At 53.9% G+C, this 21,960-nt stretch overlaps 5 protein-coding genes across 5 annotated transcripts; 4 read left to right on the top strand and 1 right to left on the bottom strand.

Annotated features, from left to right (window-relative positions):
* Nucleotides 1-212: 212 nt before the first annotated feature.
* Nucleotides 213-2,427, top strand: CGGC5_v009435 (uncharacterized protein; the record flags this gene model as incomplete). Its single annotated transcript, XM_032035453.1, has 3 exons — nt 213-425; nt 585-1,165; nt 1,302-2,427. 3 exons carry the CDS (start codon nt 213-215, stop codon nt 2,425-2,427), a joined length of 1,920 nt encoding a protein of 639 aa, XP_031885456.1.
* Nucleotides 2,428-2,943: 516 nt separating this feature from the next.
* CGGC5_v009436 (uncharacterized protein) lies at nt 2,944-5,328 on the top strand (the record flags this gene model as incomplete). Its single annotated transcript, XM_066152171.1, has 3 exons — nt 2,944-3,292; nt 3,336-4,106; nt 4,157-5,328. 3 exons carry the CDS (start codon nt 2,944-2,946, stop codon nt 5,326-5,328), a joined length of 2,292 nt encoding a protein of 763 aa, XP_066008489.1.
* Nucleotides 5,329-10,832: 5,504 nt separating this feature from the next.
* Nucleotides 10,833-12,253, bottom strand: CGGC5_v009437 (Protein WBSCR14-like protein; the record flags this gene model as incomplete). Its single annotated transcript, XM_032035451.1, has 2 exons — nt 10,833-12,136; nt 12,211-12,253. The coding sequence occupies 2 exons, from the start codon at nt 12,251-12,253 to the stop codon at nt 10,833-10,835; spliced, it is 1,347 nt and encodes a 448-aa protein (XP_031885458.1).
* A 4,287-nt stretch (nt 12,254-16,540) lies between these two features.
* CGGC5_v009438 (uncharacterized protein) lies at nt 16,541-18,487 on the top strand (the record flags this gene model as incomplete). The annotated part of the gene is made up of 4 exons (XM_032035448.2): nt 16,541-16,822; nt 17,171-17,232; nt 17,328-17,586; nt 17,639-18,487. 4 exons carry the CDS (start codon nt 16,541-16,543, stop codon nt 18,485-18,487), a joined length of 1,452 nt encoding a protein of 483 aa, XP_031885364.2.
* Nucleotides 18,488-20,988: 2,501 nt separating this feature from the next.
* On the top strand, nt 20,989-21,841 carry inhA-5 (Isonitrile hydratase; the record flags this gene model as incomplete). Its single annotated transcript, XM_032035447.1, has 2 exons — nt 20,989-21,624; nt 21,686-21,841. The coding sequence occupies 2 exons, from the start codon at nt 20,989-20,991 to the stop codon at nt 21,839-21,841; spliced, it is 792 nt and encodes a 263-aa protein (XP_031885365.1).
* Between the last annotated feature and the right edge of the window lie 119 nt (nt 21,842-21,960).

Consider the following 21,960-nt stretch of genomic DNA (forward strand, 5'->3'; position numbering starts at 1 on the left):
GGAGAAAGAGTGCGATTCGTCGGAAGTTGTACCCGGGCGGTTCTTGATTCTGGTGGCTTTCGCTCTCATTCCTAAGCAAGAGTTTAATCCAACTTGCAACATTCGAGAAGCCTGATTCGAATACGTATACCCAACTAAGAGTACGGAACAATAGCAGACCCTCGACCTTCAAAAAAGCCGGGAATCATCGTTCGCAAAATATTTACTCAGAAATGGACAATCTGGGCGAAGAGACACCTACGAGGCGGAATCCGTTCAGTGAGCGCAAAGTTCTGCATCCTGCGTTGAGCGAACGTCCAAAGCTCGGGCCGGATACATGGAAACCGCTGTGGAACGGGTTACTTGAGAGCGATGTCTTCGGGAGCTGGCAGAACCCAGAGTATCAGTGGATGCTGCGTTGCGTAGGAGGACCAGGCTCAGGCAAGGTGAGCATGTTGGGACGGGCATTGGTGTTGTAGTTGAAGTTTCGCATTACGCGTGGGCGACACGGATCTTTCTATCACCTCGTGACTGGCTTTATGACTTGTGGGCCAGATGTCGCCAATTTTAAGATCTGCCCGCTGACCATTTGCGTTGTCTCTCAGACGAATTTGTCCGCCGTCGTAACGAAGAGGTTGGAGGATAGTTACAACGAGGACACGGAAGCCGTGGCCTCCATCTTCATCGGGGCGGACGTGACATCGAGCGGCACCGCCTTCGTCGAGGACGTCCTCACCAGCGTGTTCCTCCAGCTGTCCGCCAAGTACGCCGACGTCGACGGCGACATGGCGAATGCGAAGTATCAGCTGTACATGGAGGCCTGGAAACACGGCCACCGCGACCGCCACCGCATCCGTCTGGTGCGGGAGGCGCTGTGCCTGCGCCTCGACATGCTCGAGAACAAGTTCCTCATCATCGACGACTTCGACAGATGCTACCCCGCCGTTGACCTCTTCCTCGAGGACGAGCTGTCCCACCTGGCGACCAAGGGGCTCAGGGTGTTCCTCACCTCGCGCATCTCATGCCTCGAGGAATTCCCGCTGTCAGCAACGTGCGACTGTTGCCAGAAGGAGAGCTTGAAACTCTTTTGGGGATGCGAGAGCTGTGACGGGAAGGGGGTGCAGCACGAGAATACATATACTCTCTGCGAAGATTGCGTGTACAATGAAGAGGCTTGTGAGAAATGGTATGTAAGTTGCAGCGTCAACCTGGTCCTTTCGTCCTTGAACTGTGTCTTTGGATTTTTGGACGATCCAATACAAGCACATCTGTTCCTTCACGTCACCGCTGAAGCAAAGCTAACGCTGGCTGCTGTTCTGAAGCGGCGATTCCGACAACTTCGTCCAGCCTTATGGCCACATTGATCTGAACCTCAACGACAACGGCCGGGTCGAGCAGTTCATCAACCACGATCTCGAAACCGAACACGGAGACCTAGGCCTGGGAAGCTTAACCCCAGACAAGCTCCCTCCGCATTCCCGGCTGGGCCGACAGCTTGCGGCCACGGAAAATGGCAAAGCTCTCTCGGAACTACAAGGCAAACTCGTGAAACAGGCCGAAGGCAATGTCAGCCTCGCGCGTCTCCGCCTTGACAATGAACACCAGGCGCAGTCAGCGGAGAGCATATTCTCGCCGTTGGCAGACGTCCTGCCGGTCAACATCGTGGGCTTCTTCCGCGCCGGGATGAGGCGCGTCGAGGAGCAGCCGCCGGAGAGGCGGGACCTGGGATTCAAGGTGATCGCGGCGGTGACGCACTACAACTATGGCCTGGGCATACCGTATGAGGCCCTCGACAGGCTCCTTCGCAACCCGACGAAGACGCTGACGAGGCAGCAACCCCTCAGAACACAGTCAGCGCCGGTCGTGTCCGGCGTGAAGAGGAAAGCGGGGCCGGATCCGGCGCCGACTCACGTGCCGCACCGTAGTCTCGAGGAGATGCTTCATGCGGCCTGCGGTTTCGTGGTGATGGTGCCCCTAGGCAACCGGCCACTCAGGGCCTACTCCGAAGCGTTCCACGAGTACACGCGGCACTACCACGAGGATCTGAGGTGGGCGCACGCACAGCTCGACTTTGATAGTGTCAGGGTCGATGAGCAGGGCAACGTGGCCGAGCAAGGTAACTTGGTAGAGTTCGGCGTCGAAGGGATGAAACGCCGCGGGACCTTTCAACTCGCAAAGAGTGGACGAGAAGGTCAAATGTCTGATCAGAACATGAAGCCGTTCATCCCGCAAAAGAGCGACGGAGGTTTCAGGTCTTCTGCTTTGAAGAGGCAGGAGTTCAAGAGGCTACGTGGTGCCGAGTTCAAACTTCCTGTCATATCTGATGCGTTCAGATTTGATTCCGCCGGGCCTGTCATTATGCCTACAGATGCAGTGGCAGACGCGGCGAATGTGACGGCCCCCAAGAAGAAGAAGCTCTCGAGAGCATCTACTCAGGCATTCGTCTGAAATGAGAATGACGAGTGTGTATGTAATCACCAGAGATATCAGAATATTAGATAATTCTTGTCGTTGTTCCTTCATCAAAAAGCTTGTCTGCTTAACCATGTCAATATCAATAGCACACAATTCACATAAGTGTCGATACGTACATTATGTACGCAATCAGTCTTTTCATAATTGATGACCTTCTTGTAAAACTCGAAGTCTCGGTTTTCTGTGTTTTCCACATGTAGCCACACTGGGAATAGTTCAGTCAGAACATCATGTGACGGTAGAGGTCTCTAGAGGAAGCGGTCGATCTTTTTTAGGCAGCTTGATTGCGGCTGTGGTCAGCCCGCAGACGCACACATATCCTAGCCCGTTATTTTAAAACGTTCCCAGCCCCCGCTTGGCCAGGGTTTGGGTTGGCTATGCTGACATCTTCGCAGACAACAGACTGCGTCTCGGACTAGTCTCATCACCAAACAGCAACTTCACCACATACGTCGGCGCAGTCCTTACAGGAATTGATAGCGACCCGTCATGGGAATCTGCGACTTTTGCCAACGGAACGTCCTGGAGTCGGAGAAACTCTGGGGTTATCACCACTCCGACTTTGTCGACTTCAAGGACGCGGCAGAATCAGGATGCGTCTTCTGCGAGAGACTGGCTCACGCTACGCAAGACTTGAAGTCATGGTTCGATAACGCGAACGGGACGCCGGCGCTGTATAGATGGAATATGCGCGAGGCTGCTCGAATGAGGGACACGAGCAGCTTCTTTTCAATCACCTTCCGTCCGGTCCCAGGCCGCAGGAAAGGAGAGGCCAAGAGCGAGGACCTCCCGGAGCTTCGCTTCGATCTGTTCCCAGAAGAAGGCATGTCGCGACCTTGTTGGCGAAGCTTCCCTACCCAAATGCTGAACGCACGTCACAGATCTGGGCTTCATCCCCAACGAGAACAGCCTGGGCGCGGGAACAGACTCCGAAGAATCGGTGACGCAAATGGCCGAGTGGGTGAGTAGATGCGCTAATGAACACCCGAACTGCAAACGCCGCCACGGCAGTCTTGACTTCATCCCGACACGCGTCCTCGACGTCGGCACGGAGAAGTCCTGGCCGCCGAAATACATTAAGCTTGTCGATACCAAGGAAATGGGCGTCAAGGGGCCATATATGACGCTGAGCCACTGCTGGGGAAAGGGCAAGTTCGTGCAGCTCACCGAGAAGGACATGGAGGAGTTCACCACGACGGGCATCCCGTGGGAAACGGCACCCCATGGGCAGGACATCTGCAGCAATGTCAACTTCGCGCAGGCGCTCAAGATTACATGGCTACTGAAACAGCGGTATATCTGGATCGACTCGGTCTGCATCATTCAAGATAGCAAAGACGACTGGAACGTGGAGTCGAAGCTCATGCACAAGGTGTACCGCAACTCCTTTTGTAACCTTGCGGCGGCCGTGTCGCCAGACCACACCGGTGGTCTTTTTCGACAGCGACGGCCAGCAGCTGCTCCGTCAGAAGACGAGATGGGTGGCCTGTTTCAAAGGCGACGACCAGCGCCTGCTGTAACCCCTACACGCTATATCCCGATAGGCGCGTCTCCGAGGTTTGGCGGTAGAAGCTGGAGGATCCTTCCTTCGGACCTCTGGGACCAGGACCTGCTGGGATGCCATCTCTACACTCGCGGATGGGTCTTTCAGGGTATTTCTCCCTTCCCAAGCATAAAACTTATCTGACAACTAGGGAATAAGAGCGAATGGTCTCACCCCGTCTCATTCAGTTCGGCCACCAACAAATTTTCTGGGACTGTGCCACCAAGTCCGCCTGCGAGTTCTTGCCCGACAGGCTCCCCGCCTCCCTCGACACCAGGGCAGGTGTGGACCGGTACTGGCGCCAACGCCTCCAGGATGCCGCTATCACAGTCCGCCCGCTGGTGGACACCTCCGAGGGGTCTCTCGAGAAATTCTGGGAGAGCGCGGTCCGCACCTACACCGCCTGCAACCTCACAAAGTCGAGCGATAGAAACCCCGCGATATGGGGCGTCGCAAAGCTTGTCAGAGACGCGCTGGGCGAGGAGTACGCGTACGGCCTGTGGTCGACGCGAATCGAGGAGCAGCTCGCGTGGCGGGTGACGGATCCGGGGATGTCATCTTACCCGGACGTGTCGAATGAGGCCCCGTCCTGGTCGTGGACTCGTCTCCAGGGGACGATCCAGATCCCTCCAAGAGTCCACGATCCGCCGCGATTTTACAAAGTGATGAACCACCAGGGGGGTAATCTCGAGTTCCAGTTTGAGAAGGCTGTCTGGGGTCGGATCGAGGGCGAGTATAAGAGGATCTGGCGGGAGGAGACCAAGAACATGGACGCTAAACTTAAGCTTGCCGTTTCCAGAGCGAAGCGTTCCCATGGCCATGGCCCTAAGACTGAGAGCCCGGTGAGGGGTGACAAGCCGAACATGGACGAGGCCTCGGCCCTCCGGTCCAAGGCAATCGCTCTTCGGGGACACATTTGCAGGGGCAACGTTCGAGCTGTCCTGAAGAGTGGGCAGTGGGAGTTCACCATTGGCGAACCTGGTGCAAAGCAAGTGGTTTTCGCAGCGCATCCTGACGTCGCGCCCTCACAGAACGAGACTCCCTGCTGTTTCCTTCTTCTGGCGGCTTCGAGGCACTTTATCGATAGGTTGGGTGATAAACTGCGAAACAAAGACTATCTCGAGGACGAAGATATCGTGGATGAACAGCATTTTGGAGTCGGTATATTGGTAGAGCGAAACGGCAACAATCTGTCAAGAGTTGGTGCTGTTTCGTTCCGGGATATTTGCAACGAGGATTGGAATCATTTCCGACGGGCCTGCGGGCAAGACGACGAGGCGTTGAGGGACGATCTCGACGCCAGGACCGGGGAGGATTTCTTGCTGATATGATTCGTGCGGCTTCCTATTTGCTCTCATCGTTTATGGTCGAGGACGGGATATACGAGGTAACACCTCAAATCCAGACAGCGGTGGTGTTCTTCTTCCACGCTACCTCTAGAAATGTCGCTCGGGAGAGGGCCGCCAAGGGCATGTTCGTTCGCCAGCAGTGCGACCTGTTGTTGGGTTCACCCCGTCACACGCGTACGTCTCGCAGCAAACGCGGCATCTGGCGTACAAATGCGGTTGTGCGTAGCTCTACCGACCAAACGAGGGTGTTGCAATTGGTGTTATCGAGGCAGAGTAGCAAATGTGTTGTTGGTGTATGGAGGAGAACTAGTCAGGAGGGCGCAGAGTCCTGGAGGTTAGAAGACGACTGGGCGGCCCAGGCGTACAGATCACTACGGCAGCTGCCCACAGGTGCCTCAACAGTCGAAATAGGTGCAACTGACTCCCCATGTAAGTGTTGAAATTGATCGAGGCTTATTGCCAAGACGGGGAACAAATAAATACGAGCTTTGTGATAAATGACTATTGATATCAATTGGAGAAAATAGGCACAAGAGAGAGAGATATCGACAGCCAAGCACCGTGACTTCATCGTTGCAAAATGACTCGACCAGGACGGCTTCTGGAGGCTTCCTGACGTAGGGCCGACACACAAGCCCATCACAGTTGACAACACAACTTTCATAAGGTCCTAAGTTTCTGTAACATGGACAAAAAGCATCAATCTTGCGTGATCTCATGGTGAAATACAAACCCCAAAATACGCTCCCATCGGACCCCATCTTCACCGGCGACCGATCAGACGGCGGGACGCGATCCTCATACTTATGGATCCACGACCAAACTTCAGGGGTGATGAACTTTGCTCTTGACGATGACAACCAAAGAAATCTACTAAACCCCATGGCAGCCAAACCATTCATGCTCCCGTTCCTGTTGGTGATGAAGGCATGTGGCTACCGGTGTCAGCCGCAAGATCACGACTGGAAAGACAAGAGTGACTGAGGTCAACGAATCCTTGGGACTATCCGCCGCTACATTACGACGGGTGTCAAGATCCTAATTTCAGCATCTGGGAGTATACAGCTGGGCATTTATGAGCGGCTCAGCACATGAAAGTGACACAGCGATAAAAGAGAAGCATGTTCTCACCGTCTAGTCACGAAGAAAGAAGCTGATTGCGGTGTTGCTCGTAAGTCTTTTGCTCATCTCATTTGTTCACGACCTCATACCGTACAATCATATAAGATCCCATCTACAATATCGTTTTTCATATTTCCACTTACAGCTGGAAGCGCGCCAACCCGCAGAGTCATGCGAATCAAGAGTCAAGCGATGTTGAGGAGGTTTCGAGCCCACCCAGTAGGGGTTTTCACAGTAGGGGGAAAAGCGCAAGATTCAAGCAATAAGATTTCCAATCTGAGCTGATACGAGCTCGGCGGACACAGGCGCCGTTCTCCAATTCCTTTAGATATTGCTTATCAAGCCGCGTGCTTAGTGTGAAGAGTTCACCAAGCCCATAATGGTCACTACCCACCAAGCTTGTCCTTGACAGTATCAGGAGAGGATCGTTTCATGGCACGGATTTGGAGTTCGTCTAAGCAGTGGCATTTCGAAAGCGAGTGACCTTCTACTGTAGGATAAGATAGATCCAGGCATTCAGATGAACGAGGGGGGAGATTGTGAGATATGGCCCGGAAGGATAGTTATCTTGGGCTCGTGACTGGAAGGTATCAACTCAACATGAGCTCTTGAAGAGAAATCTTCGAATCCTTTTGTTCAGAAATCGACGTAGCGTCGCAATACCAACGAAGCTGAGCGCTTCAGTCGGCCATTCTGCTAATCTTCACACCTGATCTACTAGTCTCTATGCAGAGAAATTGAATAGAGTCAATATCTGAGATGCACAATCATCATCTCGAGTCTCCCTTTCCATCGCGAACGCATCTCAAATCTCAATCTATACGTGAGTATTCGACCATTTCACTCTACAGTCTACTTTCTACTCATTGAGAGCTAGCCCTCTCATCAAAAACGACGCACATATCCATAGTGAAGCTCACCACGGCCTTATTCATTCTCTCTGCTGCCGTCAATACAGATGCTGTCATGAGGTGTACCTGCGTTGGCGTCCATGGCGGCTCAAACCCCAGACAAGTTCAAGGTATGAGCTGCACGGTATACGGCAAGCAGTTGAACACTTTTCACTGCCTCGATCTCGGCATTGTTGCTTACCAGCGGCTGTAACAAGGCACCCGGTGGAGCTTCGAATTTGGGAGGAAGTACGACGCTGCTCACCGGCAGTTTATAAGCGTTTCGTGTAAGTTTATACTTTGCATATGGGATGGGCTCTCACCAAAACGGTGCGGCCAGAACATACCGGATCGAAAGTGAGCAGGAACGCGAAAACGGTCTAACGCTGCAAGGGTTTCTAGTACTGAAAAGGCTCACTTTGATAAGAGCATGTACTTGGAGACGTCAAACGTCCTGATTCAGGTGAGGCTCAGTTCAATAAGCCATACATAAACTTCAGACCCAACAAGTTCACTCATGCATGAGCCCCCATACATAAATCCAGATGCGCTGCTTCTCCACAATGAATTGCAAAAGTTCAACATGAGTTTGAGTATGCTGATGCTATCGAATATACACGGTACTTCATGTCTCTTTCTCACACATGATTACCCACAGCGGCGTGTAAATGTGAGTCGGCGTCTTAGCGAGCAACCTTTCTGTCTCCGTCAATTTACCCAGAATCTGATCAGAGTTATGTCGTGCGTGGACATTTGTGGGCGGACTGAAAACGGAATCTCAGACATGCTCGGAGAAGTTCCACAGTTCGATAATGCAAGCACGAGCGACTAGCGTTCTCAACAGGATTACAACGAGGAGAAAGACAAACACGTCCATGTTGATTTGTGTATACTTTATAAAGATCTGTTTGGACTATTGGCACAAGTCGATGCAGATGCAATTGGTTCTACGAACTGTGCTCTGTCAAGTGCTCTTCCTAAATGAGAGTACGCATGGTAGGAACAGGCACCGCGTAACTTATCCATCGGTCATAGTCACGTCCTAGTCTGGCTAAACAGTTTTCCGCGAGCAGCTCGGATACTTCGTATCCAGAACGACAACAGTACCGCTTTCGCTCGCTCGGCTTTATGTGACATTGTCGGTTTCGATCAGCGCAAACAACAGCAGATGAAAACATCATCGACACAAATAAGAAGGACTATTCAAACGCAACTTTGTACAGAATGTTCTTAGTTGTGATACTCCCGAAGTCTGTTGCTTAGTAACATCAGAGGTGATGGTATGTGGCGTTCCTCTCTAGTTATGATCGTAGACAAGTGACGATTCAGTATTGAGATGGCAGGATGAGTTGAGAAGACAGACTTTCTCATCGATTAGCCACACTCGCCACACAGTTCATGCCATTACCTGTTTGTTCCATCATTTTGTGCCTCATACTGCTCATCTCGTTCGATCACATCGACATGAGCACCATGATGTTCCTCAGCTCTTCTGCGCTCTTGAAAACCCGCGCCTGTCGTCGAAGCATTGAGATGGGACGGAGGCGCTCAATCATGCACGAACCCCCAACGACAGGAACGAAGTTTGGTCCTCGCATACGGCACATCTCCGTCTTCCGTCCCTCCGCTCGATAACACGCCCGATTTGACGCCGGCGTCGGGGCGTTACTCAGCCGAGCACGTGGCTGTGTAGTCATTCATGCGTGGATGGATCTGTTCTCGCGCAATCAATGACAACCAGAAGAAAACACAAATAACCTACACAAAGTGCTTGGACTTTACCAACTGACAGGCAGTTGACACTTTCCACGCCACATCTCATCCCTCTGGGCACCGACCCCCATGTTCGCCGGTTGAAGCCTCACTCAGCCTCCTCGGACAACAACAGCGGCCCCCCACGGAATACCGCATCAGGAAAGCCAGCCTCTTCTTCGTGTCAAACCGTCAACAACAAAAGCCCGCCCTCGCAAAAGCGACCCGAAATATCCTCGTGAAAGATGGTCCCCGAGGGACACAAACGCCGATCATTCTCGCCGTCACGTTATTCCAAACACCAGAAACCACTAGACCAACCTCGGCTTCGAAACCCTCCCCAGCGTGCCTCACCGACGGGCACTAGCCGGTAGCCCAAGGAAACAAGGAGGGAAAGTAATCGAACGCCATCTGACTAGAATTAGCTGATCTCCCTCGCCCTCCTACCCAAGGTTTAAGACGCCAGCCATCCACACCAACAAAATCGTCGTTGGCAGGAAACTAGACAAGCCACACCTCCGTGCCATCCCACCCAACCAACCGTAGGGCGAAGAAGGGGTGCATAAGGGTTTAGTTGAGATAGATCCGAGTAGTAGTCAGTAGCAGTAGATTCACACGGCCGCCGACAGCCCAAATAGCACACCATTTGTCCACCGCTTTGTCCCTTTTCCCTTATCTTCCAACCATCGTTTAAAAAAATTTCCCGTCACCGCCGGCCGCTCAGATCTTCCCCCGCGATCAAGAAACCGCGGGCGCTTTTTGGGGCGGGAGAGGGGTGCCGGGGGACCATCTCTACCCCACCACGGGCATTCTCCCCCGCCATCCAAGACATTGACGAACCTCACTGGGTGGGATACGGGCCAGAATGGATGAACGGGATTGCGTGTAAGCTAGCGGGAGACATGCGGAAGTCATCTCCGACTTAATATCGCAGAGATGCAGGCACGGAGAAGCTGAAACGTATACCCTCGCCAAGCGCCGTCGTTTGGGTAAGGTTGGGGGAATTTGGTGTTGTAAGGCGACTAGGCATGTGAGTGAGTGAGCGAGTTGCGCAAACGTGATCGACATCGAAAAAAAAGAGGAACCTGCGGGGTGCATCCGCACCACGCGGTCCTGGCTTTCACATGTCAGAAAAAAGCTGGTCTCTCCCCCGAGGGACCTCCAAGACTTGGGCGTGTTCAACCCTTGCAGGCCTGCGTTTGTGTCAGTCCACAGGGAGCAAAAAGTTGAGATGGCAGATCCAACTCAACAGAATTGGAAGGGAGCATCATGATCATTCGAACCCGTGCAATATGCGACATGAAACTTATATGGCATAATGTTGTTCAATAGTATTTTATTGAACGAATAAAAAAAAGTGAAGAACTAAGAAGGGTATCCAAGAGCAGCCGCCCTTATAAGTTAATAATAAATTTGGTGTAAGATTTTCTCCCGGACACAAGTCGTCGTGTCGTCGCCTCCCGCCAGCAGCCTGCATTTGAACCAATATCCCCCCTCTTGGAAACCAGCCTCATGAGCAGGATAATCATCAGCTGGCCTGACCAACCTGGATAACGTCCACATAGCGCCGTTCCCGTTTCTGATTCCCTCTAATCCCATGATGCCTTGCTTGCAACGAGATGAACGCCTGCTCCAAACAAATTGGCTTGTATCGTGAACCAACATATACATATATACTCGCACTTGCTTGTGGTATGACGACCTTGGCCCTAGTCATCTTCCCTAAAGTGCGTTAAGCTGAGCCTTCAGCTCCTCATTACCCTTGACCATATCTTCCAGCCACTCGGCCGCCATTGTAAGCATGGTGCTCTTGCTGAAGCCGCCACCTTTGAGGCCAGGTACAAGATCGCAAAGATCGTCAAAGCCTTCCTTGATCAGAGTCCGTCGCTTCTGCTCGCTTCGGATATGGTTTTCGCGTTTCTGAGCCTCCGTCAGGTTCTCACGGGGCGGTTTGGCGCCCGTCCCTGACTTGCGTCTGCGGCTCGCTGTTCCATTCTCTGCTGGTGGTGTGGCAGAAGGCTCCGTCTTCGTCTTTCGCTTCCGGGCTGCCTTTGTCGAAGGGCCGCTCTCCTCATCCTCCTCGTCGATGTCTTCCTTGGTGTTCCTGCTTTTCCTCCTCTTGCGTGGGGGAGCGTCGACATCCTCCTCCTTCTTCAAGACCTCGGAAGATTTCCGGCTGTGTCCCTTCCCTAAAGCATGTTCGCCATTCGGGCTTGGGGGCCGTGTGTTGTTTGTGCTTTCACTCCGTTCCAGACATTCCATGTATCTCAGCTGGCCCTTTGACAGGGCGTCGTATGATTCTTTGGGGTCGGGAACGAAGGCATCGGAGCGGCCAAACCGGGCGTCTGTACCCCACTGGATATCGATCGGAGCCTGGCTCGTTCGTTGGGTATTCACTCTTTCGCCGGGCGCCGGGCCGAAGAACATGTCTGCGAAGGTGCCGTCGTGGTTTTCGGTCAGGTCGGTCTGAGCAACGCTACCTCGCTCTGCTCGTTTGAAATCCTCCATGGGCTGGTGCCTTAGGTGGCCCACCGGAGGGCCCAGGGAATGCGTCACGTCTCGGTTGTTGTTGCTGAACATTGCGCTGGAACTTGTGTTGTTGGATCTTGATGAAGATCCATTCTGTAATAATGTGGCCGCTGCCAGAACATCGGCCGAATGGTGCTGGTCGAGAGACTGGTGCTGCTGCTGAGGAGGTGGTGGCGGTGGGGGCATCAAGTTTGAGCCCATAGACATCATGTCAGGGAAATCGGTGTGTGGTATAATATGGCCTGGGGAGGCCAAAGGTGGTGCTGGGGACTGGCCAAAAGACGTAGCCGTCCCCATGAAGGCGGGTGGTAGTTCTAGCCAAGCATCGCTGAAGTTGAGGCCTTCTCCGTACGAAGGGATGTTATACTGGTCCGCTCCAAGGTCTTCGAAGAAGGAACTCAATAACTTCGAGTCATCTGCGGTCAGGATAGGTGCGCCTGGAGCGGGTTCGGGAGGAGGATCGAGGTTGAAGTCTTGGAAGGAAGCGTCAACGGCATCTGGAGGAAGACGATGTTAGCATTTACCACAAACCCGGTAGCACTTGGTGAGAATGGAAGACGTGGGTTCATACAGCCGAAGGGCAAATTGGGGTCTGACGGCTGCGTCGAACCCATCCTGGGACGTTGTATGGCGAGCATGGATGCGTCTTGTGGCAACGGGACGGGAGTCGTCGAGACTGGTGGTTTCGCCGGGGAGAGACGAACGGTACAGAGGCTCGGTTTGTGTAAGAATGAAGACGGACGGCTCGGCGGTGGATATGCGCATTCCTCTGGGGCTGTCGATATACTATAGGCACATGGCAGGAGGAACGTGTTTCGATCGGAAAGTGCAGTGCGTCCAATCTGTATACGAAAAGGCCTGCCTAGCTGAGTTAGGGCTTGCGGAAGACGTTAAGATGTCGGGCAGTCTTTCGTCTGTCTTGTGATTTGGCGGAGTGGCGGCTGGTTGTTGTGGCAGCAGCAGTAAGAAGTAGTTGGAGCAGTTTGGCGGGAGACTGGAAGAGGCTGGTGGGTATGTTTGCCGTCTTTAGGAGCGCGCCGTGGCAGAGCAGGAAGAGGCCAGAGTCGTGCTGGTCAGGTTACGTAGAGGCGGCGGTGGGGTGGTGGCTGCGCTTAGGCGCCGCACCGAGTTTCTGGATTTCTAGTGCTTTGCCAGGAAAGGCGTGTTTGCCTCTTCTCGCTCGTCTGAAGAGCGGGGGAGTGAGGGGTGGGCAGAATGGACGGTGGTGTTGAGAGGACGGGCGTGCGAGACGAAGGCAGTCGTGTCAGGTAAGGAAGTTGAGGTGAGGTTAGGTGAGGTGAGGCGAGGCGCGAGGCGAGGTAAGGACCTGGGAGGCAGAGCAGAGCAAGAGCAGCGCAGAGCAAAGCAGACCAGACCTGACCTAGAAAGCAACACACAGCTGGCTCGGCTTGGCTTGGCAGAGGAGGTGCGGAAGGTGTAGCAGTGCTACGTCTGGATTGAGCTCATGGACGAAGATGTCCAAGGTCTACCCCGAATGGCGGACGTTAATGCGGCCCATGCAGGGCTAAGAATAAGAAGACCCTTGAGACGTGTTGAGCAGCTGGCGAAGAAGGTCGACAGCGCAGTCTGGTCTGGCCTGAGCCTGAGCCTGAGCCTGAGTGTGACGGGGCCAAGAGGTGGACGGGGGTACGTGTGTGTTTGTCGAAGATCGGATGCGAGCCCGAGTTCACTTGGGGCAATGCAGCATTCTCTGACGAACATAGACGCGCTGACGTTGGTGCGGGTGCGGAATCTGATTCTGACCTGACGCTGGGTGGTGCTGATGGTCAAGCCGAGCGGCGTCTGTCTTTTCACCCGTTCGTTCGCGCCCTGTACTGTACGAGTGAAGTGTACTTGACTTGTTGCTTGCATGCCCGGGCCAGGAGCTAAGGTAGCTGCAGCAAGCAATTGAGGGTGTCTTCCCGTTCCTCTTGTCAAATGGGGCCCGAGATAATTAACGGGCAGATAAGATCAGGGTTAAGGGAAACGATGGTCACGGGCCCAGGACGGAGGGCTCGAAAGACCCCGTGGTTTTAGCTGCGGAAAAATGACGAGCAGGAAATCAAGACGCTGCTGCTGAGTCGAAAAAGAATGAGTGTCTGGGGCACCAAGCAATCCAAACGGCTTCCCCCTGTTGGTTGTTGACCGGGGGGGTTGTTGAGACCTGAGAGGAGGGGGTGTGGAAGCCCGGCACGGTCACGGTCACCTGCAGCGAGCTGCACGCCTCCGCAGTTAGTGCCAGCTGCAGCTGCTGGAATTAGGCAGGCAGGTGGTGGCCAGCAGAGGGCCCTGAGTCGGCGGTCCTTCTTCGTTGTCGGTTTTTTGTGCCTCTTTTTTTTTTTCCTTCTTATTCCCTGCCCCCAACGATTGGCCTGTGGAGACCGTCGGATCGTGCGGACATGAGACAACCGGGGGAATCATCCAAACGGTGCTGATTCAGCGGCTGATGGCAGCGGCCAGGAGGCACGTATGATTGGGCACTCGCAGACAATGCGTCATGCATCTACCCATGCTACCCATCTAGGCAGCTCGACCGGCGCGCCTCCGAGGCGTAGCGGGCTTATTCACGTACAGCGGCATCACATGCCAACTCGGAGCTTTCTCGACCCTCAAGTGTCTCAATGTCTCCTCTCCTCTCCTCCTCCTTCCTCCCGCTGTCTTCTGTCAACTCTCCCTCCCTCGCCCCAGGAAATACCCTCCACCTTGCCGTTCTAGGCTTGGCGCGACAAGTACTTTGTACCGGTGCTCCGCATCATCGAACCTCCAAGCTTTCCCCAGCCCTTGGGGTAGCTTTCTTAGTTCCATCCGCACCCGACACCTTCCTTTCCCTTGACGCCGTTTGACCACGACAAGTTTGCGAATTTGCTGCCCATTTTGCCCATCTTTCGGCCAAACTCGTTGCTTCCATCTGTCGCTTGGAACTAGATCTGTTACACCGCTCTCGTCTCGCCTCGCTCCGCGCTACGGACCAGTTGCAAGTTGCGCTTGTCGCCGTCCAATTGAATGACACTGCCGCTCCAACGTTGTTGTTGCAGTCCCAGCTCTGTCTCTGCTTCTGCCTCCGACTCCGACTCCGTCTCCGTTCTGCCTCTGCTCTGCATCTGTTTCGATCCTTTCGAGTCTCTCGTCCTGCCTGCCTGCCTGCCTCAAGTCGTAGTCCCAGGCATGGAACGTGTAGACTAGCAGCCGACGGATTACACTAAGGCACCTCACAGACACTCTGAACGGTCCAGCCGCCTCCAAAGGGGCCTCAAGCTACTGCCAGAACCATGGTCTAGCAGAACGGCACCAAACAAAGAAACAAAACACCGCCTCGGCCGATACGAAACGGCTGGCCGTCCCAGCCTGCTACTCTTGATTCCAACTTGTCAACTTCCAAACTGTCAATTCCTCCAGGCAAGAGGAACAAGCGCCGACGGCAAGGCAAGACACTGCACTTCAGATTCTGACGGCCGGTCGATCGCACTGATCGAGCCGGGAGTCCCAAGGCAAGCAAGGCCTCCCCTGTCCAGCACAGCTCAGCATCGCTCTCCATCTGCCGAGCCAACGCAAAACACCGTTCCCTTCAGGTCTCCTGTCAACCACACAAACTTCAGACTCGCTGTGAAGTCTTTTCTTCTTTGAGCCCGTCGCACTCGCATGGATTGCTGCGCCTAACCCTCTTCTGGTGCACCTGCGCCAAGTCGTTACCGCGCACTTCCTGGCTGTCAGCGTGAATACCGGCGTGACAGACCACCTGATTGCCCTCTGTGACCTCTCCAGCCAATTGCAGCCCGCTAATTTCAGGCTGTGGCAGACTGCTCAGGTGAAGAAGGTACACTACAGTCAGTGGCAGCCCAGTCATCAAAGTCTCTCGGTCACGCTTGCCACATTCGACCTTCCTCCAACCTACCTGCCGAAGTATCCAATCGACACATGCTTCTCGGAGAGCAGTTCTTCCCCCCTGCCTCCCCGCCTCCCCGTCTTCTCACTTTCTGAGGTCTGCAACCTCCGTCACTCCGTCACATCGTGGGACACACGTTGTCTTCCCCACAATTTCTTATTTCATTCCCGCCTATTCATCTTAGTACGTAAGGTACGCGATACTTTTCGATATTGGGCACTGTTCTTGCCCTGCCCTTGGCACTCGAGGGTTGGCGGCAGACGAACCGCCGTCACGAGACCCCACGAAGCCAATTGGCAAACATCCTTTAGGTCGCGCAACCAGCTCACCTTACCCTGGTAAGACGCGCCCATAAGTTCGCGATCCTGCTGCTCATCCACCTACCTTACTGCGGAGTACATATCCGCCCCCTGCTACCTCCCATTATTGTACTTGCCCAGACACTCCTCCTGCAGGACGCGTCCATGGCCCGAGGCATCTGGCAATCCTCAAGTGAAGGAATCGCCGGGCAGTGCCGAGAGACACTTGCTCTTAATAACCAAAAAGACCTTTCGTGCCTCCCTACACTACCTAGATGCCTCCAACCGGCATGATTCATACCTACTATGCGAAGCGGGTTGTCCGCTTGCCGCGCCTCTCCCCCATACCATACCTGACCTAACCTACCCGACCAACCATCCATCCTTACCTTATGCCTTACCACAGCTCGACCGTTTCTGCGCCGCCCTGCCATCACTCACTGCTGGCCCTTCCTCTGCCTGGGGTAGCACCCCTTGTCTCCAGCCACATATCCTATTCACACACAATACATCCCACCAAAGTCTCATTCGGCCGGTTGCTTCTCACTCCATTGTACGGTTACATCATCGCGTATCCAATGCACAGACGCATCCTCCGTTTTGATACAGATCGCTGATTCTATGATCAGGAACAGTGCCAGTCCATCTGCCGGCACTGACGCCGAAGCCTCATGGCTGCCGTCGCATCTCGTCCCTCCGCAATGCTACCTCGGAGTCAGATGCCAATCCGCCGGAATGGCCTGCTCGAGCTCCAGGGAATTCCGCCAATCCTACGGCCCCTCCTGCGGGCCTATTTGCTGGGCTATGCCTCCGCCGTCGGCCCCAGGATCTTGACCCTGTTGCTGCAGTACATCACCAAGAGGCGCCCCAAAAACGGGACTGATGACAAGCAATGCGCTGGGTTCGTGGCGCAACTGAGGCGAATAGTCTTCGCCGGCCTCGATCCACAACGTTTTCCTACGTTTTGCGCCGTCATCGTTGGTGGTGGCTCTCTGTTGGAGGTATGTCACTAGACACCAGTGAGACGGACTCGGACGCCGGCTATGTGAGAAGGTGGATCGTCGTGTCTTCAGCTGAGGCTAGACCCCTCAACTGTGTGGCAACAAGACGACATGCGAACTTCAAAAGCCGTCTTTGCCATTAGCCCTGCCGTTGATAAGACGAAGAGTCCAATCTTGGGTCATCTTCAGCCTTTCAATGCCGCTGGTCGTAGGCTAGTCAAAGCACACTGCGTCCCTTGCATTCGTCTCTTTCTATAGGACGTCTGCAACTCATCTCACTGGCTTGGCGTCCTGGCTTCCTTTCGCTGGATCCTTTGGCTTGTGTTGGTTGCTGAGATGTTATGATAGGAACCACTTCGGAGGCTTCTTGAGCAGACTGCGAAAAGCCTCAGTGAGGCTACGCGTGTGAGGTATGTAGATCTGATATGATGGCCCGCTGTCGAGAAGCGCCGAGTCTAGTGTTGTGGGGTTCGTCTGGTGTTGGCAAATTCTAACTCGGGTCCAGGCTTGCAAGATGCAGCGCCACCTTCATTGCCGCCTGGTTTAGTCTGAAGCTCCTGCAGTCGAAGAAGACTGCGGGGTTCACAGAAGTAGTTCCAGTCAAGTCCGATGCTCCACCTGGAGTCCAGGAGAAGGAGATACGCTACGCCGGGCGAACACTCGACCTAACCCTATTCACACTCACCCGAGCTCTCGATGTGCTGGTGGGCGAAGTATGGTCTCGTAGGCGTGCACGTCGCGTAGCTCAGGGCAAATGGACTACGGTAAGACCAAATGCTTCCGACAATAGTTACCATTCATACTTATGCTCGCCAGGTTGAGTCAATCATCGGCAGGTTTACTGACCCATGCTTATTCGTCTCCTCATGTGCTCTGATCATGTGGGCGTGGTTTTACAACCCCTCCAGGCTCCCAATTGCTTACAACAAATGGATCAGCTCGGCGGCAAACGTAGACATGCGGCTGATTGAAGCCCTCCAAAGGCTGCGTGATGGCAAGCTCATCTACGGCAAAGATACTGGACAGGCAGAGTTGCTTCAGGGCATGTGCGCCAAGTACAAGTGGCCGATGGATTGGGGAGACCCAGCGAAATCCGTCCCCATTCCCTGCGAGATGGTCCACATGGGTGTCGGCCCGTCGTGCGAGCTCCATGCGTTGAGCCGTTTCTATCGGTCGTGGAAGTGGTCCATGGCCATGTACCTCCCGCTGAGCATGGCGCTCCTCGTACGGGGGCCCATCAACAAGAAGAGCCTCGTACGGGCTCTGCTCTCCGCGTCGCGGTCGTCGGCATTCTTAGGGACATACATTACCTTGTTTTATTATGGCGTGTGCCTCGCGAGGACCCGACTTGGGCCTCACATCATTGGCAAGGACCGGGACGCGAGACAGACGATCGACGCGGGATTCTGCGTCGGTACGGGATGCTGTATCTGCGGCTGGAGCGTTCTCGTCGAGACGCAAAGCCGTCAGAAGGACATGGCTCTCTTCGTTGCCCCCCGAGCCATGGCTACGCTGCTGCCACGCCGGTATGGCATGGACAAGCAGTGGAGAGAGACGGTTGTGTTCGCTGCTAGCACGGCGATAGTATTTACCTGCATCTTGGAGAACCCAAAGCGTGTAAGAGGTGTTCTTGGTAGTGTACTTGGATTGGTGTTGCGAAACTAGAGTTGGATCTTGGCATCATGAGCACAAGCCGGATAGAGGACTGTAAGATGTTATAGAACATGGGGCATATGATTGGAAATTTGGTTTTGTTGTACTTTGTTGTAATGTCAGTTGGATAGAGCATTTCGGGTTCAAGAGTGGAGTTTCCAAAGGGTTGTACACACAAGGTTCATAGACGTGGTGGGCGACGGGTTGGGGCCGAATCTTGGCCTCACCCACAATCCAGTCACTGTCCGGGTTCACGAATGAGTCACAGCACACTCTCCACTGCGTGTGTCTTGAGGCAATTGTGGTCGAGAATTTTCAACGAGCAGCAAGCACGGTAGCTCAGGGGTAGAGCGCTGGGCTCATAACCCAGAGGTCCCTGGATCGAAACCAGGTCGTGCTACCACAGATTTCTTTTTGCTCATATTTGAACCTCCATATTTAGACGCGACTAACTTTTTTCTTGTGCCACTGCGATTACTTCTCCTGTAAGTGTGCATCTTACTATCGCCGCCGCCGTCGTCGTCATCGTCGTCGTCTCCACTATCGTCGTTCGTATTACATTATTATTGCTTTTGTTACTCTCATTATTATTCTTTCTACTACTCTTATCTAAGCACTTGTGAGGTCTGGTATCATCGTCTATAAGGGGAGTGATTAAGTACTTGAGAAATATACAGCGTAGACACAGGAAAATCAGGCAGTCTGTTTTGCATTTCTATTTTCCTGAAGATCGTAAATCCCATTTGAACCCCGCCTCGTCTGCCATCTTGGCATTCATTTCCACTTCCGTTTCCTTCGTCGTTTGCGCCTAATCTGGGCATGTAAACTTCCATTCGACGTAACGTGAAACTCTTTTCTTCATTCCAGATGTCTCCGAAGAATCAAACAGTTCCCATTGAGGACAATCAACCCAAGTGATCACCAGTTGGACACATTCATAGTGATAGCTCAACACCGCTGCCGGGCTGCCATCCAACGAAGTTCTGATAGATCGACTCCGTTATCGGTGCGACGACATCGCCAAGGTCATGATTGCGTATGCTGTGATCGGCGAATCGACGGACTACGGGCGTAGCTCATTGCCGGCGCCGATCCATCTCGGGGCCGGGTTTGAGTTTCTCGGGGATAAGCGTCCTAGGGCGGGGCCGGGACCCCGCCGCCACGGCCTCCCACCGCAATCAAGTAACGACCCCCGGTAACGAGGCCCACTGGTCATTTACTTTGTCCAATCCTACGCCTTGGCTTCCACCCTCCAATTGAACTGGCAAACTTAGTTCCCATGTCTTTGCATGATTCAAGCTCTGCTCGGCAATCAGAGTTGATTGTGGGCTTCCGTGCTGCGACGTTGACGTTGTAGGACGATAGCGTCGGCAGGCGAGAATCTACAAAAGCATTATTGATTGCAATGATTGGACCTTTCGGAACCGGCAATTACCCTGGCTACTCGACCGTTAGAAATGGAGTATGATACGCAATGTTGGCCCATTTTACGAATGGCAAGCCGACTCTTGGGCAGCAAGCAGCGGACCAAGACTTGCAGCGGCCAGATTCGCAAACTTGAGCACGGTAGAAGCTGGTAATGTCTGTTGCCAAGTCCACATCTGCTCAGCTGCCACGAAAAAATGTCAAAAGCCTCTGGCGCAGATTCTTCTCAAAAAGGGGGATCATTATTGCTTCTGTCATCTGGGTATCAGCAGCCATCATCGCAATGGGCCAATTAGAGCCTCTGCTCGATATTGAAAGGGAAAGCTTGGCGCAGATTTCCACGAGGGATTCCGGAGGCTCCCCCGCCGCAACAGCCCTTTTCAATAACTCGACGTTGCCCTTTGTGTTGTTTCCGGGACCCCCTGTAACGAACAACAGCCAACAGTTGATTGCCAGGCAGTCACACAGTTTCTTTGGCAAACCAGCTTGCGCGCTTGGCAGTATGCCATGCGCTTTAGACCAGATCAAAGAAGCAAGTAAGGAGATGACTGCAGAGCCAAGTCCCAAGAAGAAAAGGGAGAAAAATACTCTCAAAATCGCTCATCCTATTCAAACAGACAGACAGCAGAGGAAGGAATGTTTCCTAGAAGACAGTGATACGACCGAAACGAGGATCCCTGGCGTGGATCACATCGCGCCGTTCCTTCGGGTCGGGGCTGCCTGCGTGGGCAATCTGATTCCGAATGCCGGCCCCGGTCCCCTCCCTGAACCTCTTTCCTTGGCCCTGGAGGAAGGCTGAAAGACAGATATGGAATACTCTTCGTATTGCAGAGTATTGAACGTATAAGAACATGCTGCCCACTGATCACACCCTCTGGAGAAAAACAAAGCGCTAGAGACCAGGGTCCTTTCCTTTACCCACCTTCCTTTCTCTCTCTTCCCTTCCCCAGGCCCTTTACCTCACTCACTCACCTTTGAAATTTCACTTCTCACCTTCACCTGGGCTCTGCGATTTTTCGTTTCCCATAAATAGAAACTTCACAAAACACCAAAACCTCCATACCTCGAGCAGTGCTAAACCGCCGAAAATGAAGTTCACCATCTCCATCATTGCGGCCTCGCTCACTGCCGTGGTCGCCGGCAACCCTGTCCAGGCGCGCGTTGACACCATCACCACCCGCGCCGCCAATGGCACCAACTGCACCACCGCCCTCCCGGTCAACTACGGCGCCCTCATCTTCAACGGCCTGGACATGATCGACATCTGGGGCCCCCTCGACGTCCTCCAGCTCAACGCCCACGCCTACAACATGAACGTCCACCTCATCGCGCCCACCATGGACCCCATCATCGCCGGCGTCGTCAACGCCAGCGACCCGACCCTCAACAAGTTCGGCTCCAACTTCTGGCCCGTCATCCAGCCCACCGCCACCTTCGCCGACGACCTCGACCTCGACGTCCTCATCGTCCCCGGCGGCCCCGGCGTCCGTGCCGCTGGTCTCGAGCCCATCGTCGAGTACATCAAGGAGATGTACCCCAAGGTCAAGTACCTCATCACCATCTGCACCGGCGCCAGCCTCGCCGCGCGTGCTGGCGTCCTCGACGGCAAGCGTGCCACTACCAACAAGCGCGCCTGGGCCCAGATGACTGCCTTCGGCCCCAAGGTGAACTGGGTTGCCCCGGCTCGCTACGTCATTGACGGCAACATCTGGTCTTCATCTGGTGTAAGTTCATCTCCAACTCAGTCTGAATGAAGTAGGAGCTCCTTACTGATGTGAAATGTAGGTCACCTCCAGCTTGGATCTTACCTACGCCTTCGTCGCCGAGGTCTACGGCCAGAACCAGAGCACCCTCATCGCCAACACCATGGAGCACACCCCCCTCGCCGCCGACGACGATGTCTTCACCGACATCTGGAGCGTTCCTCACACCAACAACTAAGCAAGAACGAAGAATCTTGGTTTCGGGATTTTTTGATCCTTTGGGTTTCCATTTCTTCTTGAGAGTTGGTTGCATAGAAGATGCATAGCAAGCGAGGATTTTGTTTAGAGAGAGAACAC

Source organism: Colletotrichum fructicola (genome assembly GCF_000319635.2).
Source record: "Colletotrichum fructicola Nara gc5 chromosome Unknown KSG_Nara_v1_contig05, whole genome shotgun sequence".
Lineage (NCBI taxonomy): Eukaryota > Fungi > Ascomycota > Sordariomycetes > Glomerellales > Glomerellaceae > Colletotrichum > Colletotrichum fructicola.